General features: G+C 37.7%; 1 protein-coding gene across 2 annotated transcripts in view; it reads right to left on the reverse strand.

Annotated features, from left to right (window-relative positions):
* Positions 1–18,075, reverse strand: part of RANBP17 (RAN binding protein 17) — a 253,947-nt gene that overhangs the window by 92,857 nt on the left and 143,015 nt on the right. For both annotated transcript variants that reach the window (XM_075009426.1, XM_075009427.1), the window contains 4 exons: positions 15,200–15,280; positions 9,343–9,406; positions 9,146–9,254; positions 705–808 (listed from right to left, as the gene is read on the reverse strand). In XM_075009426.1, the coding sequence (XP_074865527.1) occupies positions 705–808; positions 9,146–9,254; positions 9,343–9,406; positions 15,200–15,280 (358 nt within the window). The remainder of the gene's footprint in view (positions 1–704; positions 809–9,145; positions 9,255–9,342; positions 9,407–15,199; positions 15,281–18,075) is intronic.

An 18,075-nucleotide genomic window follows, 5' to 3' on the forward strand; every position in this document is an offset into this window, starting at 1 on the left:
GCATGTCCCTCCTCCCTTAAAATGTACTGTTGTTTTGACACAAACCGCTTGCTACACTTAAGGATTTTACTAATAAAACATAATGTTGTGTTAGATATTATGACTGTTGCCACAGCTGAACTGACTTGTCAAATCAATCCTAATATGGCTCCCACAGGCACATAAAAACCTTATTTAGCTATCAGTTATCCTAATCACTTTGTTCAGTTTAAGGATGCAATACTTCAAGACCGGTTCCTATTTATACATATATGCCCAGCCATTTAATAAAGTCTTGATTTATATATTAAATTCTTGTTTGAAAAAAATACTTTAAAGATACAGACTTTTATCAAGTGTATTAAATCTTTCCAAATCTCCACAAATAAATATGTTAATACACAGGAAGAAAATAAAGAGACATGCACAGAAAGGAGTATTAGACATGAACCAGGCCAAATACCACAGGAGTAAAATCTGTCCCTGTGATTATAAAGATGGCTCAAAAGAGATCACCTTCTTGTCAAACCATTCCCAAAATCTAAATGTACGTATAACAGGCTGACTTTTGTGGGAAATTATCTTCAGGCATTTTATTTCAATATTGTATAGGAAATTACAGAAACATATACATCGCAAAGGTGAAAAAAGTGCAAAATATTTACTTCAAAATTAGTTTATTTTCTGATAAATAACTTCTTTTCCTGTTTCTGAAATAAACCTACCTTTGCCTCCTCTTGTTTAAAACTATTGTTGAATAGCTGAGTTACAGTTTCAAATGCAACTGTAAGGGGCAGCATGAAATTCTCAAACTCATCCTCATCTTCACCTACAGAAAAATAAAATAAATTAAAACAGACAAACAAAGCCAATCACACTCATGCTACCATTCATTAGGGCCCAATTCTACAGTATATTTGAAGATAAAACCTCCACTTATGTCAAATAAAGTTTTGGGCTAAGACAGAAGATCCTGAATGGTGAACTCTTAGATTTAAAATATTTTTACTGAAGCACACTAATTGAATGAATATAAAAAATACAGACAGCAACTGTAGATGACACATGATTTGTGACAAACCAGTGTCTCTCCACATGTTCTGTTTCTTTCTCCTTTTTATATTTCTAGTCTCTCTGCTTCTCTGGTAGTATTTGCTCAGCATCAAGCTATATGATTAACACACACGCACACACACACACACAAAAGAACACTACTGGGGTGCAAAGACAAGGTCTCAAAAGTTTGAAAAGTCACATTTAAGGTTGCCTGTGCAACCTTTATTTGGCACCTATGGATACGCAATGTGATACAATCTTAATTATGTCATCACATACTAGTTTTTTTCCACTGGATGTCTGCATAATTCAATGCACAGAATGGATAGTATTCAGTGTATGAACAGATATTCAATATTTTGTGCTCTCCTCATTTCTCAGCCCTTATTTACTCCACTCTTCAACCCCTGCTCTGATGACAGGATTATTAATTTCCTCATGGTGTTTTCTCTGTTGCTCCTCACTACAGCATCTGAGAGCTTCACAAGCACCTGAGAGGTGACGGTGGTTTTATCTTCATTTTACAAACAGAGAGTTGAGGCATACAGATTAAAGACAAAAGCATTTCTACTAATTGGGGGTATCCACTTTAACCTAGGACAGTAGCATTTATATGTTCAAGTCACATCTGCCACTGACTTCTGTTGTGGCAGTGGGTGCTCAGCTCTGGCGTGAATCAGACTTCCGGGACTCAAGTTGGGGACCCAGAAATCTACTATATATTTTAGAGAGTGTGCCTGTCTGTTTGATCAAGAGCTCCTCCAAAACAAGAAAAGCTGGGACCACCAAATTCAGTGTTCAGCTTTCTCTTATCATAACTTAAAGCAGCCTAATGTGTTGGTTGTCTCAGGAAAAGGGGATGTGCTTGGAACAGGCTTGCTTCTCATAAAACCATACAGATAAGAGACCAAATCACCAAATCAAATAATAGTCCTCAAAACTGGCATAACTGAGCAAACGTTAAAAGAGACTGAATCAAAGATGAGCCATGAAAGTGGAACAAATCTGGAATAGGATTGCTTCTCAATAAACCTTGCAGAACAGACCTAAAACAGAAATCTGGAGTAGTGCTTCATTTTGGCACAGTTAAATCAATGCTTAAGGTTTGAAAACTCTTCTGAAACGGTAAGAGGTAGGACCACCAAAATTGGTATACAGCTTCCTTCTATCATTACTTAAAGCACCCTAAGGTTTGGGATGTGCCTGAAATGCGATTGCTTCTCATAGAACCAAACAGAAAAGAGACAGAATCACAAAATCAAATACAGACCAATAAAAATAAAAGGTCCAAAAAGCAAAAAACCCAAAACCTTAAAAGAGTTAAGGACCCAAGCAATGCCAGGTAAATCTCCCAGGCTATGTCTAGACTAGAGGATTTGTTGGCAAAATGGCCATTTTGTTGACAAAACCTGCAGAGTGTCCAGATTCCCAAGGGTGTTCTGGTGACAGTAAGTTGACAGAATGCAGCACTTTTGTCGACAGCCATACCCTGTTTGCCACGAAGAACACTTGTCAAGAGATCTGTCAACAAAATGCCATTCTGGACATTCCGGGGGGGCTTTCTGTCTACAGAAAAGGCTTCTGGGACACTGCACAACTCTGTCTGCTGTGCTTCTGTGTGGCTGTTTTGCCAGTAAAGAGGCCAGGCAGTCCAGCCACTCTCTGTCGACAGAGTGGACTGCACTTTCAGTCCACTTTGTGGACTGGATGTGATCTGTCGACAGAAATTTCGTCACAAGGTATCTTCTGACAACTTCTGCCAACAAATCCCTATAATCTAGATATAGCCCTAGTGAGTAATACACCATTAGTGATCACTTGTGAAGTCTGCTTTGAGTAACTTGCCTACCATCATACAGGAACTCTATAGGAGAGGTAGAGACAAAATCCATTGTTCCTGAGCAGCATTCAACTGCATTCAACGGGCCCGACAGATAATGGTCAATGGCTCAATATCTGGATGGCGGTCGGTTTCAAGTGGAGTGCCGCAAGGCTCGGTTCTGGGGCCGGTGTTATTCAACATCTTTATTAATGACCTGGATGAGGGACTGGACTGCACCCTCAGCAAGTTTGTGGGTAACACAAAACTAGGGGGAGAGGTAGATACCTTGGAGGGTAGAGAGAGAATCCAGAGTGACCTGCATAAATTGGAGGACTGGGCCAAAAGAAATCTGATGTGGTTCAACAAGGAGAAGTCTACAGTCCTGCACCTGGGGTGGAAGAATACCAAGCACTATTATAGGCTGGGGACCAGCTGGCTCAGCAGCAGTACAATGGAAAGGGACCTAGGGGTTATGGTGGATGAAACACTGGATATGAGTAAACAGTGTGCCCTTGTAGCCAAGAAGTCTAACGGCGTACTAGGGTGCATTAGGAGGAGCATTTTGAGTAGATCTAGAGAAGTAATTATTCCTGTGTATTCAGCACTGGTGAGACCACATCTGGAATACTGTGTCCAGTTTTGGGCCCCCCAGTATAAAAAGGATGTGGATTTGCTGGAGCAGGTTCAGCGTAGGGCAACAAAAATGATTAAGTGGATGGACCACAAGACCTATGAGCATAGGCTGACGGATTTGGGCTTGTTTAATTTACAGAAGAGAAGACTTAGGGGTGATTTAATAACAGCCTTCAACTTCCTGAAGGGGAGCTATAAAGAGAAAGGTGAGAAACTGTTCTCAGTGGTGTCAGATGGCAGAACAAGGAGTAATGGTCTGAAGTTGAAGAGGGAGAGGTGTAGGTTAGATATTAGGAAAAACTACTTCACCAGGAGGGTGGTGAAGCATTCGAATGCGTTGCCTAGAGAGGTGGTGGATTCTCCATCCCTGAGGTTTTTATGTCCCGGCTTGACAAAGTCCTGGTTGGGGTGACTTAGTGGGGGTTAATCCTGCTTAAAGCCGGTGTCTGAACTAGATGACCTCCTGAGGTCTGTTCCAGCCCTATGATTCTGTGATTCTGTATTAACCATGCTTTCATTTCTTATAATTCCCTCCCTCATTCACTATACATCTTCAAACATCTGCAACAAATGAGGCGGTGTCATCCTTTACGATTAAGCCCTGATTCATTCTCAGACCGGGTCTGCACTGTACAGGTAAAAAAAGTATGTGATCATGGAATTAAAGAAAAAAGGATTAAACTTGCACAGATAACCTAAATTCTGACAGAAAGATGTAGTTATTTTGCAACCTTATTAATGTTCTTTTAATAATCTTTCTCTCGCTCTCTGTGTAATTTCCAAGATTTCTTAAAAGCTATATGGAAAAAACCAAATACTACCATGTGGCACCATATTAACACACTGGTGAATTAGTAGCAGGGTAGGATTCTTTATATCTACTCCACAAACCTCTGGCACTTGTACAGAGTAACAGATGCAGCTGTAGGTTGCCATCTTTTTTGTGGACAAGCATTTAAGGGTTATGACACATATACTTTGTCATTGGGACTACCAGATGTTTACTGACAGTAGAGCAGAGAATGATTCAGAAATCTTGCGAATCATTCCATACTTCAGAAGGGATTGTGCTCTAGGGGGAACAGACTCTTCTGATCGTTCGTCCTAATTTTGACTCGTTCTGACTACCCCCTCCAAACTCTCCTTGTCCCAGTCCTGTCTCTTCCCCACCACTAGCTCACTGGATTAGACATACCAGGGGGACTTGGAAATTTACCTGCTTTTGGAGGCGCCTAAGTCCAAAATTTGGGCGTCATTGACATTCACAAAAAGACTGCTCAGATGATGCTTAACCCTATCGGCACTTAACGTCCCTAGACACCTACATCGCCTAAATCCCAAAGGTGCCTGATTTCCTGTCTCTGGGTATATGCACAGCTAAGTCCAGAGACAACTTTGCAACTTGGCACCTAGGTGATGCCTAAGCCCCAGCTGGATTTACAAACAAGATTTTTCACCACGTATGACACCTGTAAGGCACAATCTATAGGTATGCTCAAAGGGGATTAAGAGCACACCAGCTGGATCAGAGTTCCCCCAAAAAACTGAGCTGTTGGAGCAGGTGGTGTGGTCATGGTCCACTTTATAAATACTTAAAATATTTATTTGACTGAAGAGAGTGCAATGCTGCAGAGTCATTTTCAACAATTATATCCCCTCTTGTGAACCTAGCCCCTTGACCCAGTTTCATTTCCTTTGCCTATTTAGTCCTAATCTTCTTGCCCCGCTAGTCCTAGTATCCTACTCTGAGCTCTCTGCCCAAGCCTTACTCTCTACTCCTCAAAAACAGTTGCTCCACCTTCCCAAACTAAATCCCAATTTGCTTGCCCAGTGAGTTTCCATTCTCTTCTGGAAACCCAGGTCATCAGCTGTCTCATTTTCCTTCCATTCTTCATCCCATCCATCTCCAGTTCCAAGTTCATCTCCTTGTCCAGTCACTCTCAGTCCTCCCCTGCCCCCAGCTTCTCATTCCCCCAGGCAACTAGTTCCCAGTCCCAGCCCCACCCTTTCTCAGCTCCCAAATCCAGTCTGCCCTGCCTTGGTTTTTAGTCACAGCTGTCCCACACAACCAGTCCCAGCTTCATATTCCCCCCAAACCGAGTAATGGTTTCCCTTCCTCCAAAGCTATTCCCAGTCTCACCAGAATTCTTGTCTGAATCTACTGTTTCTAACCCTCTTTCTCCCCTCTTCCTCCATCATAGTTAACTGAAGACTATTTGCCCATAGTTAGGTAAAATGTCAGAAAAGAGAAAGAGAAAGGAAAACAGTTTTGGGAGTAACTGACAAATTAATGGAAGAATTAACATACCCCAGCCCCAGAATGTCTTTAGGGGACATTTTACCTATCCTTTCCTTCTTTTGTGGAGGATTTTGGCACATACAAAGCACTGGCTAGTTTCTCTCTTCTACCTGTAATCCTCTCTATTATTACAGTCCTTTTTGCTCTTGGAGCTTGATCCAAAGCCCTTTAAAATCAATGGAAAACCCATAGCTGAAATGAGCTCTTGACCAAGCCATTGGAAAGAGACTGTGAAGTGCGTCCAATGGTTGTATGACAGCTGGGGACCAAAGTAATTTTTTATTGCAATCTAACTGGTTCTTCCACGTGCTGTTAGCATTATTTTGTTTTCAAGGTAACTGTTGTGGAGTAGAAACAATAAATTCCTCAATAACAACAAAAAAAGTCCCCATACATTATCATCGGTCTTCGCAGGGTAGCCACGTTACTCTGTTTATGCAAAAAAAATGGGAACTCCTGTGGCACCTTAAAGACTAACAGGTAAGTTTTCGTGGGTAAAACCCATTTTGTTGCCTCTGATGAAGTAGGTTTTACCACGAAAGCTAATTATATTATGATCCCTATTCATATGATAAAAAATATGAGAGTTAAATGAGGCTTTTTTAAATAGCTGAAAAAGAAAGAAACCATCCCATGAACAAATTATCACTGAAGATTGCTCTTTGCAATGATACAAAACATACTCATATGCATTTAGACATATTTATGGTCTCATTATGCCCTTTTGAAGGTAAAAAGATCCTTCAATGGCACATTTCAGGGGATCTTTCATGCTTTAAAGGAAGAGTACAGCATTTCACAAGCAGGCATTTCACTGAGTAGATCTGGTTGTAGTTCAAATTAGTCGATCGTGTTTTACATATTCTTACCAGGGATTCATTTTGCATTGGTGTAAATAACTACACCGAGTAAAAGGTAGTGAAGAACCAGGCCCAGTGTCTCCAGAAAGTGCTTTTTATAAGTGTATAAAGCCTTTAATAATCCAGAATTGAAAAAACCTGGATTAAAATCTTCTGAGACTTTTGCCTAAAGAAAGTGAATTTAAGTAACAGTTTTCTTGAGCCTATATCTTACCCAAGTGAATATTTAGTTTACTTTAAAAATCTTGGACCATAGACCAATTTAACAAAACGATGCAACTATAAATGTCAAAAATGCCTGTTTTCATTAGAAATACAACCCGGGGCACACACAGAGCATTCACAGTCTAATTACATTCAAGCAAGGTTCAAATTATTGAACAGAAACCAAGTGCCTTTTTGAAGTAAATGCCAATTAAGTACTACTAATTCCTGCTCCCTTCTCCCTAGTTGATTTGGTTTTTCTAACCACTCCAAAGGGAGTGCTTTAAAAACAAGCAATTCCACAATTTTCTATTAAAGGCTAATTTACAATGAATTTTATGCTGAATCCAGAAAAGCGCATTCAATTTCTTAAAACATGCCATTTTACCAATAAACGCCATCTTAATTTTATCTCCACATAAATTATGTTTCAAAGTCAATAAAACACCAAAGTTCCTTAATATATAATTTCTGCATTTAATTTTAGAAAGCCTGAAAGGATGACTAGTATGGTGACCAATTCTCTTGAGACTAAAACTTGTCCATGATGACTTGTTGCTTGTTATAAAGTTTACAGTTCTATAACGTTAAGAATCTTGTAATTTAAGAAGTGGGTATGTCTCTCTCTCATGCTTTCTCACGCACACACACAATATTACTCTTGTATTTGATGTTTCATATCTGTACTCTCAAATATAAAGCAGACTTTTCCCTGTACACTTCTCTAGATGTGTTTCTCTGAAAGGTCACAAACCGACAAGCTAATACACTTTAAATGGGAACCCACAGGATACTGGTCCAACAGGTCCGTAAAGGTCTTCCTCCAGCAAACCCTATTCCTGTCAGGTGTTCTGACTGCTAATGTAGCAAACTCAAGACAATTTCATATTTCTCTTCCTTGTATTATATTACACTTGCCTACAATTGCCAACTGGAATTACATCTTATTCACACAAGACCTCTTTGAAGATACGATTAGCACCACTTGGATGGGCTGGGTCTGCTCACTCTCTGCTCTTCCTGTAGGGAAAGTCACTAAAGCTGCATGTCTGTATGATTTCCACTAGAAACATTATCTCCTGCTTACAACAGTTGTCAGCAATGAATGTGGTTGAACTGGTCCTGAAAACAGTTTAACTGCAAGCACAGACTGCTGCTGAGTTGAGCCACCTCTGCATATACTTTGCTGGGCTAAACCTTTCTGTGGTGGCCTGAACAGTAATTTACATGTCTAATTCCTGTTTTTAACATACCCAAATATTAAAATAACAGATGGTAGGAAAGAAGTGACAGCCCTAAATGCAGAGGTGGCTCAAATGGAACTCATTGGCTGCATCTACGCTACAAAAAGAACTTCGAAGTTACTTACTTCGAAGTAACTTCAAAGCTGAGAGTCTACACACATCCTACTTCGAAGTTATACTCCCAGGAATGGAGTAAGGATTTTGAAGTTGGGCTGCATAACTTCAAAGTAAGGGAAAATGTGTGTAGACTCTCTGGTGGCTACTTCAAAGAAGTTAACTTCGAAGTTAACTTTGAAGTTCATTCCTAGTGCAGACACACCCATTGTGTGCAAAATTACACAAATACATAACTATCTGTTCAACACTCGAGTTCAAATTCCCAGAGTCGAGATTCTTTACAGACTGAAACTTTACATGATGTTCTATAACCATCTGCTAAAGTAAATACTGAAACCAATGTCTTTGGAGTTGTCACTGAAGTCAGTTGAAGGCGAAACTGTTTAGCATGTCACAATATCAGGCTCTTAAATTGTAAATAACTAAAATATACTATCGGAGGGGTAGCCGTGTTAGTCTGGATCTGTAACAGCAATGAGGGGTCCTGTGGCACCTTATAGACTAACAGAAAAGTTATGAGCATGAGCTTTCGTGAGCACAGACTCACTTCATCTGATCTCAGATGAAGCGAGTCTGTGCTCACGAAAGCTCATGCTCAAACTTTTCTGTTAGTCTATAAGGTGCCACAGGACCCTTTGTTGCTGTATAAAATATGCTAAAGGCTCAAAATGGCCTTCCATGCAATAAACTTCTAATCTCACTTGAAGAACTCATACTACTATTACCAAACCTAGCAAATAAAAACAATCATATTTCAAGGACCACAAACCTCAAAAGCTGTCATGAAGAATTTTAAACACCATCTACAACATATGTACTGATCTCATACTCTATTTTAATAGTGTGAGTAACTTCTCATTGAGCAGATGGAAGCTCTGTTACGAAAATTAATATCAAAGTTGCCTGATAAACACCTTAGGTGGACTCTTACCTAGATCTACCATGAGGAGGCGAGTGAGAGCAGTGTAGAACGTTGTTCGGCATCTAAGGTCACTGAGACTGTAATTTTCATTGACTCCCAAAAAAGGAAAGTGTTTACTCTGGCAAAACATAAATGTATTACAAGTTAAAAGGATTTACAAAATTATGAATCCGTCTAAACTATTTGAACATAGTAAGAAACCTTACCGTGTGATTCTGAAGCATGAACTTCACTGCATCTATTTTCACAAGTTTTTTTAAGAGAATATAGGTAAACAGATGTTAAGGAAAGTCTTCATTTCAGTATTATGCTGACATTTGCATATTGCTCGTAACTTAACTTGCATAATTATATAACTGAAAGTATTAAATTATACATTTCAAAGAAAATATGGCATTTTTGAAAACATACAGTACAGAAGAAATAGCATTCTGAACATTAAAAATGATTATCTATTATTAACCAATTATTTTTCACTTCACACATTTATGTTGCAAAACAGCCAGTGAACTAAATGGTTTTTAGCATTAAAGTAAAAGTTTTCAACAATAAATGGTGCTGATTTTCCAAACAGTACCAGCTAGGCAAAATACTGCTGTTTTGTAGCAGCAGCTAGCCAATGGGATTTGCCTTTACTCAGAGAGGTTGCCAATAGGCAACCACATTGGCTAGCTGGTGGGGAACACGGTTGCTTGCAATTACAGAACTTAAATGTGATCTATGATGATTTCTAACTGAACAAGAGACTCATCTGGAGCACTTCAGTCTTTAAAGTTAAAATGTGGTTCTGTCTCATAATACATATGGATCTGAATAAAGTTCAGGAATCATGCTACAGCCTTTAGTTCAATGGGGTTGTTTGGTCCACATGACAAAACAAAACTGTTTGAACTGCCATGTTTGACACTGGGTATCCCAACCTGATAGAAATTACACAGCAAATGGGACCTTAAGTCTTCAGCCTGGTGCCACAGTATTCATCTAAAATGACAGTTATATTGCAGGATGCTCGATAGTGTGCTATTACTTACACTGCATAACACTGTGGATGCTCTTTCCACTCTGAATTTCCAAACATGACTAAAACCCAGAATTAATATTAAGACTGCTCAGACCTTGACCACTATTCTGTGTTCTTGTATCAAAAGCACAGGTTTAAATGCTGAGTGTGAAGACAGAAACATGAGATTTAGAAAGAACTGAAAATATGTAAAGATGTTAATAAAACACAAAGGGACAGAAGTTCAGTGTATATCAGAGCAAGGGGGAATAGATGGCTAATAGTTGAGCTTTGACCTAGTAAATATACCCTTCCCAAAAACATCCCATGTTGGTACTAATCCTTCAAGGATTTTTCCATTAGGGCAGTTTTCTGCCTGCTTTGATGCAGAGAATCTGGCCCTCTATTAATAGTGGGATATTTTTCTTTACTTTTCTTTTAAAAAATATAAGAAACCTATATTAAACAAAAGTGAAAGTTGCAAAACTAAATTAGTGAAGCACCCAGAAGGAAACAAGTGACAAGTTAATGTTGGTTCCATAACTTTTCCCAGCTCTGTCCATGCATATTATTTATGATAAATGATCACATGCAATTTTTCCCCCACAGAATCTTCTTTTCCACAGCATTTCTCCATTCCCTACAGTTGCACTGCATATTCTGAAAGAGACTGTGTCTGTAATATTTTTGGATGGAATGCAGCAAATGAAATATGGGATCACACAATGTACCTTGAAGATAAAAAGAAATAATGAACAGCTTTCTTATTCACTAAGTACTGGTCATCCCTGGTTGTGACTGAGGTGCAGGCCCTGTGGACAAAAGAAAAAAAAAGTAGCATGAGAAAATGTATTTCAAGTGTGTTGTACACACATGTGGGCAGTTGACACTACATGAGCAACCTTAACACCGTCATTTCCTGACGTGAGTGCTTCATTTTGCAAACTTGATGTTCTTGTAATGTACGGTTTTTGTAGGAATGATGAAGTTTAATTTCACACTGATCTAACTATTTTTTAAAATTATACAATTCCTTCAAAGGCTATGGATGGGAATATAGCTGCTTTTGGCAAACCTGCTCACCAGATTATAATGAAACATTTTACATATTTATTTTTGTTCACCTACTGAATCTGGTTAAGAGTTATTTGTTTTCACATTGCTAAGCTACATTTCTCCTGCTTATCAGAGAGATCTTCAGAAGTAACAAATGTGGATAAAGCAGACTTTTGAAAGAGTATTTTGCAACCAATTGCTTTACAAAAACAAGAGTACTATTATAATGATTTTGTTATGGAAAGAGCATGATGATGAAGTTAATAATTAGGAAGAGCTAAACATGCATGAGGGACCACTACAACGGTATGACATAAAGGAACCATTAATGTATTCCATTATGTAAATGAATTCAAAGATATTTCATGAATGATCAGCTAGAAGGGACATAATGATTTATAATTCAAATAACTGAGCTTTAAAATCAAATTGGGCTAATATATTTGTGAATATGCAAACTTGGAATCATTGTTAAAATAATGTAAAACCTGACACCAGCACAAATCATTTGTTGCCTTTTGTTGTTTAAAAAATGTCAATTCTTTTCCTTTTTCATATTATGTAGAATGCTTATTATCATTAAGATTTTTCTTTTTAAATTACAGAATCTTTAGGATTAATAATTTTATGCACAATACACAGAGAAATAATTTTCTAGACACATTAAAACACTCATTAGACATGTTGAGACCATCTTCTACTAAGAAAATTACAGGTATATGGATGATAAATACTGGAAAAGACCTGAAATTATTTTTTTAACATTTCAAATCAATCAAGACACATCCTATACCATATACTGGAAGTGGAGTCACTTGATTTGTTGTCTTAAAAATCGGAGTTTTTTTTCCAAAGTTCTTTTAAATCATTATTAAAAAAAACCAAACCAAACCAAACCAAAACAAAAAACCCCACAGTGTGAAAAGGCCAAAGTTTGCAATGCCAGGAAGTACTTATAAACCACTTCATAGGTTTAGAAATAAAAAGTATTTCAGCATTATTATTAAAAAATCCCTATTGGTGAAGTTTTTTATAGCAAAAAAAATTACATATCTTTAAAAGCCAAAATGACCAGTGAAATTGGGTTGTACATCATTTTCCAGCAAAAAGGAAAAACAGCCTCGACAGGTGTAATTTATCATTTTTCTGATTTAATACCAAAGAAATATATTAAAATAATAAAAAGAATCCTGAAATCCTCAAAATTTGTAGTGATAAATAGCCCTCCCTGTCTTTATTGCATTATGCCTACTAACAGAAATATTGCATGGTGGATTTTGCCAGACAAGGACGATTATTTTCCAATAAAAAGTTGCATATTAAATTCCAGCACAAAAGTGGGTGTCTAATACTTTTGAAATCTTTTATGGTTTGCCAAGGAACACAATTCTAAGCTTAACTAATACAAACACATCACAGTGAAGTGAACCAGCATTAAAGCTATCCGTACTACCCCACTCATTTAAATCAGAGAAGTTACTGTTCTGGGAATGTTTGCTTATATATATTTAGATGTTTATAGTTTGAGTTAATCTTCCTTCTTGATTTTAAAGTCTCATTTACACAGTGATACCTTTCCAATATGCTGATACTTCTGGATACTTTCCTTTAAAGCTCTGCTTTTATAAGGGTTCCTCGGAACATGTAATAAATTACCTTAAGAAAATCTGACCCCTTACAGATTTGCTTTTCAGGACACATACATATACTCTTGTTTAAGCTCCCTGCTCCTGGTAATATAGTATCCAAAGCACACACAGCAAACTCATCCACGTTACTTACAGTAATATCTGAAAACTGTTTAATCATCAACATATTCCTCGGTTACCCTGAAGCCTTAAAACAAATATACATTGTGGCAGTTAACTGCAAACTGTCCCTCCTTTTTTAGGGTTGAGATGGTGAGACACACTCCTGCACATTGGATGGAAAGTGCTTGACCCCAGCTCCTGGGGAGGTGGGGGGAGGAAACAGAGCTGCATCTTAAATTCTTATGTATGTAAACATATAACCTGTTCACTACTATTAACGTATAAAAGGCTCAGTGCTGTTAACAGTAATGTAATGGTGACTACTTCAGCCTACATACATTATCGAGCAACAAAACAGATAATTATGAATTAGGTGGAATATTTTAAACACAATGGCTGTGTCTACACTTGCATTCCTCTTTTGAAAGGTGTGCAAATGAGGGAAATCGAAAATGCAAATGAGGTGCAGATTTACTCTGGTGCCTCATTTGCATATTCTTCTTTTGAAAGAAAATATTTCAAAACAAGAATATGCAAATGAGGAACCAGATATGTAAATCTGCACTGCATTTGCATTTTCGATTTTCCTCATTTGCATGCCTCTTTTGTAAGAGGAATGCAAGTGTACACATAGCCACCAAGCACAGCTGAGGGACAACAAAGCCATTACCCAACAACGCACAACCAAGTCTATGAGTGGGCTGCATGAGTGAGTGGTCCTTCATCATCTCAGTGAATTGCAAGACTGAAATCCAGTTGTGGGCAACCTATTGCCTTCAGGCAGCCCATTGGGGTTTCTCCTGTGGCCCACTCACCTGATCTCTGCCCTCTTCCCCTGCATCTCTCATGCACTGGAGCTCCACCGCCCCATACCTACCTCATTCTCCTCCCCTCATTCAAGCTTTGGGAGGGAGAGAGGAGGAGCTGGGATGGAGCACAAAGCAGCCAATTCACGGCACTCCAGAAGTCGTGAGAGAGAGAGAGAGAAAGAGAGAGAGGGAGAGTAGTAGGTATGTCTGGGGCTCCAGTGCCCCCAATGCATGAGAGGCACAGGAGAAAGGAGCAGTGAGTAGGTGCACTGGCCATAGGTGGAAACCCAATGGCAGCTGGCTGCTCATCACTGTCATTAGCTCTTGTACATTCTTATTCATGCAATGCAATGACCAACACCCGTTTTGTTAAAAACCTTAGATTTCAGCTGTGCCCCATTGTATCTGGTGGTGTTAACAGTAGATGTACATATATTTAACATTTTCCACGTTGGATGATTAATGGTACTCCTAGTAAGTGTGAAGAAACATATACCGCATAATTTTAGTTAAATGAAAAGCACTTATTCAATCTGCTAAACAATGAGGAGCATTTAATACAAGGAAATATATTAATGTTCTGCTGTGTTGACTGGAATTCTAAGGAGAAAATAAAACGATTCAAGGCTGTACTGTCTGGCCTTCTTTTCTTTCAGGTGAAGAGATTAATGTTAGTAGAAAGAAAAGAAAGTAGATTTTTATTTTAAAAATATCACAGGACTTTCCTTACTGAGCATTTCTATCTATTCTGAAGATTTTGTTTTCCATTGCCTGTATCCTCTTCAACATACTGATATGTCAAATATTACTACATACTATTTTTTTTTCTGAAAATGGGTTTTCTTGTCTGACTTGTTGCAAAAAGTAAACATATCACACTCTCTTTTTTGACCCATGACTTAAGTATCAGTCTCAGAAAGTTTGAGTCAAAGCAAAATCTAACCTGAGATGCAGGTGGATGATTAATAAAAAATCAAGATCATGGTAATACAACTAGAACGAATGAAGTCCCTGATTCTACAAGATATTAAAGCCCATGCCTGACTTTCTGGATAGAAGTAGTCACTTGGATTTTAATGGGATTACTCATGCTTAAAGTCAGGTATGGGCTTAAGTATTTTAGTTGAATCAGACCCAAAATGGGTCCAGTCTTGCTCTCTTTAGAGTTAACGACATTCTTGTCTTCTGGAGGATTGTGAATGAGACTAATGATGTTTATGAACTAGTCATTTGCATAATCTTGTGTTGAGAATAAGAAGGGGGGAATCATACAAAATAACTTAAAATGTGCTTTGCATATTAAAAGACCAAACCAATATTTTCATATTTATATTCTCACTGGTATTAAAACAACGTACCATAAGATGAAAATGGCTTTCATATATTAATTTTTACTAAATTATTTTCATTGAATAGGACCCATGATGTATGTAAATAAAAAGGATATCCAACAGAAAGATCATTTAGAAACTGAAGAGTTCTTGAAATCACAGGCTCACATCTTCCCCAGCACTTAAGATTTGTAACACTAGAATAAAGGAGAGAGAGTTTATGATAAATATTTCCCTCTTTGTGAGAGGAGTGAGAGTAAGTACATACCAACACACAATGCTAGAGTACTGTTGTACAAATACAGCTTTCTGGTAATGGAGCATCTGGGTACTTTGTAATTGTTAATAAAAAAAAATCCAAAAGTACACTGATAAAACTATACATAGATACCGATCTCACACTGGAGTTGAAAACAGTACAACATAAAAGAGTTAGGATGTTCTCTTTCAGTACCTGCAAACCCAATATTCAAGTATTAGCCAATACCTCTTAGGCCAAATTACGTCTGTTCTTGGGCGGATGCACTTACCAAAGACATTTAGCTCCCCACTCTACTAGCACACACAGGCATGGGGCTCCAGATGCTATCACTTAAAATGGCCTCTCAGTGTGGTTCTGGGTTGCAAGAAATACACATTTACCTCTTAATCCTTGTAAACTGCTTGGAAGGAGAAAAGTGCTGGGAAAGAGTGTGCTGTCTATGAAGATGCAACAGAGACACTAATGCTGGATTCATTTGCAGAAATTAAAAGAAACCATCAGAGCCTTTCTGAAATATACCTGTTTCACATCAGTACCCACTCTATAGGCTTACTGTTTACAACAAAATATACATCAGTAGGAATTGTTATTTCAATTTTGGGGATGGAGAACCTGAAATAGAGAGCCTTAAATCAGTTTTGCTCATAGGGGTGTGTGAGAGAGCATTTGTTTTTACATGTAAGGAAGTCGTTTTGGACTGCTCCATGTTTGGAAGACAATTATTTGCCTATTTCTATGCTAACGCTGAACCCCACCCGCAAAATTCCTCATCTTAAATGCACAAGTAAGTATTGACTCATTTAACAAAAACCACTATGAATAAATAATGGCTTAACTGCCTTAAAGAAAGAGCCCATCCTAGCAAGTCTGTAATTTACCATTTATTCCTATTATGGGGTGATAGCAAAATGCTCATGCATAATAAATCTTTAACTGATTTTATACACACACACACTACAGAAAGTAAATTAGGCTTATCCAGATCTGACATTCATGCAAAAATCTGAAAAAGCAATTTTTTTAAAAAAGGAGAAATCTATTTCTAAACATTAGCACCCTAAGCTTGAAAATTTAAAGAGAAACTAAGCAAAACAGACCACTTAAAACAAGCTGTTCCACTCCTGTTTGATTACTCTTTTCTTCTAATGTTTCTTCCTATTTTGGCCTAATTATTTTGCTCCATATGCTGCTGCATTTGGACGATGCAAAGTACAGTTGATATATGTAAGAGATTGGTGACATATTGGTGAGCACATATTCCTGGCAATTTCCAATTTCATTTTTGGTTTACGAACAAAACATAACAGGAATGATGGACAATATTAATGAGTAATATACTAAATAACATTAAAAAAGAAATTCAGACTGCCTAGAAGCCCCTTTTAAATATTTTGTGTAATGTAAAAACTGCTTCATTTTTTTGCAGGACCATCATATCAAAGATTCTGATTTTCTTAACGTAATATCTTTAAAACTATTTGTATTATTATTAGGCTCTGTATTTTGAAAATGAATACAAAGACCCTTTTCCTGTATTTTGAAAATGAATACAAAGCAAAAATACATTACCGTATATTTCACAGAGAAACATACAAACATCTTAATTATAAATATTCTGACTAATGCACACTTACTGTGAATGTTTGTCTAATTTGGGTACCATATTAATGAAGAGGGATAACAATGGATGTAAAAGTATTCTTCCATTCAACCTTTCTGAACCACTTAACGTCTTCTGACCCCCTATTCTTCTATTGATCACTCGCACAACTACTTTGTAAGGATGTATTCCCACACCTAGGCCCAGAACCCACACTGCTGCTAGATCTGTCCATGGTACTGACTGCATAATAAGCTTACAGGAAAAAATGGGTAGTAGATACATTTGGTAGCAGTAGTGGAGTGAATACGATACCAAAATAATTGAACACCCCAAGTCACAGAATATAGAGAATTCCAGAGATTGGACCACATGAAATGATTATAGAGAATCAGGAAAGGAAGAAGGATGAGAAAGTGAATGTAGGAAAAAGGAGGCTGAAGAAGAGATATAAGTTTAAGTAGGAAGAGCGTTGCAAGTCTACTTTGGTCACAAGGTGGTGGGTGCCTCTTGAAGTTATCATTGCATGTATCCCTGTTATAACGCTACAAGCTCTGTATTATCGATTGGTACCTTAAATGAAGAAGAGGAGAGTAGACACCTGTATCAGTATTACAAAAATGGAGAGGTGTGCACATAAAATTATGAACTTGAAAGGCTATATGTGCATGTTATACCTTTATATCAATACAAATGCTATTCAAACAGTTAAAAAGTTGAAGATTCTTAACTATGGATGACAAGAACCAAATTTCAAAATAACTGAACACCCCAAGTCACAGAATATAGATCTAAAAGTCTCAGTGACCAATTAAGGCTATTTTTGACACTTTTATACAATATGGGAGTTGTAAAATTCAAAGAGACAAAAACAATTTAATATTTTTGGCTGAAAATTTTGAATACTGGATGCCCAATTCCCATTAAAATGAATGAAAACCAGGTATCCAAATCACCTAAAAGTCTTTGGAAATCTCAGCCACAGTGTGGTATTCGTGTTTCCGTAACAAAGAAGAAATGGGAAATATAGTAGTAACAAGGCTCTACGTGCTCATGCTTTAACTATTTTTTTGCAGGTTATAATCTTTTATAGTCAAGAGCTCCCTGTGGCACACAGACACTGACTGAAC

This window comes from Carettochelys insculpta, chromosome 15, assembly GCF_033958435.1.
Source record: "Carettochelys insculpta isolate YL-2023 chromosome 15, ASM3395843v1, whole genome shotgun sequence".
Classification (NCBI taxonomy): Eukaryota; Metazoa; Chordata; order Testudines; family Carettochelyidae; genus Carettochelys; species Carettochelys insculpta.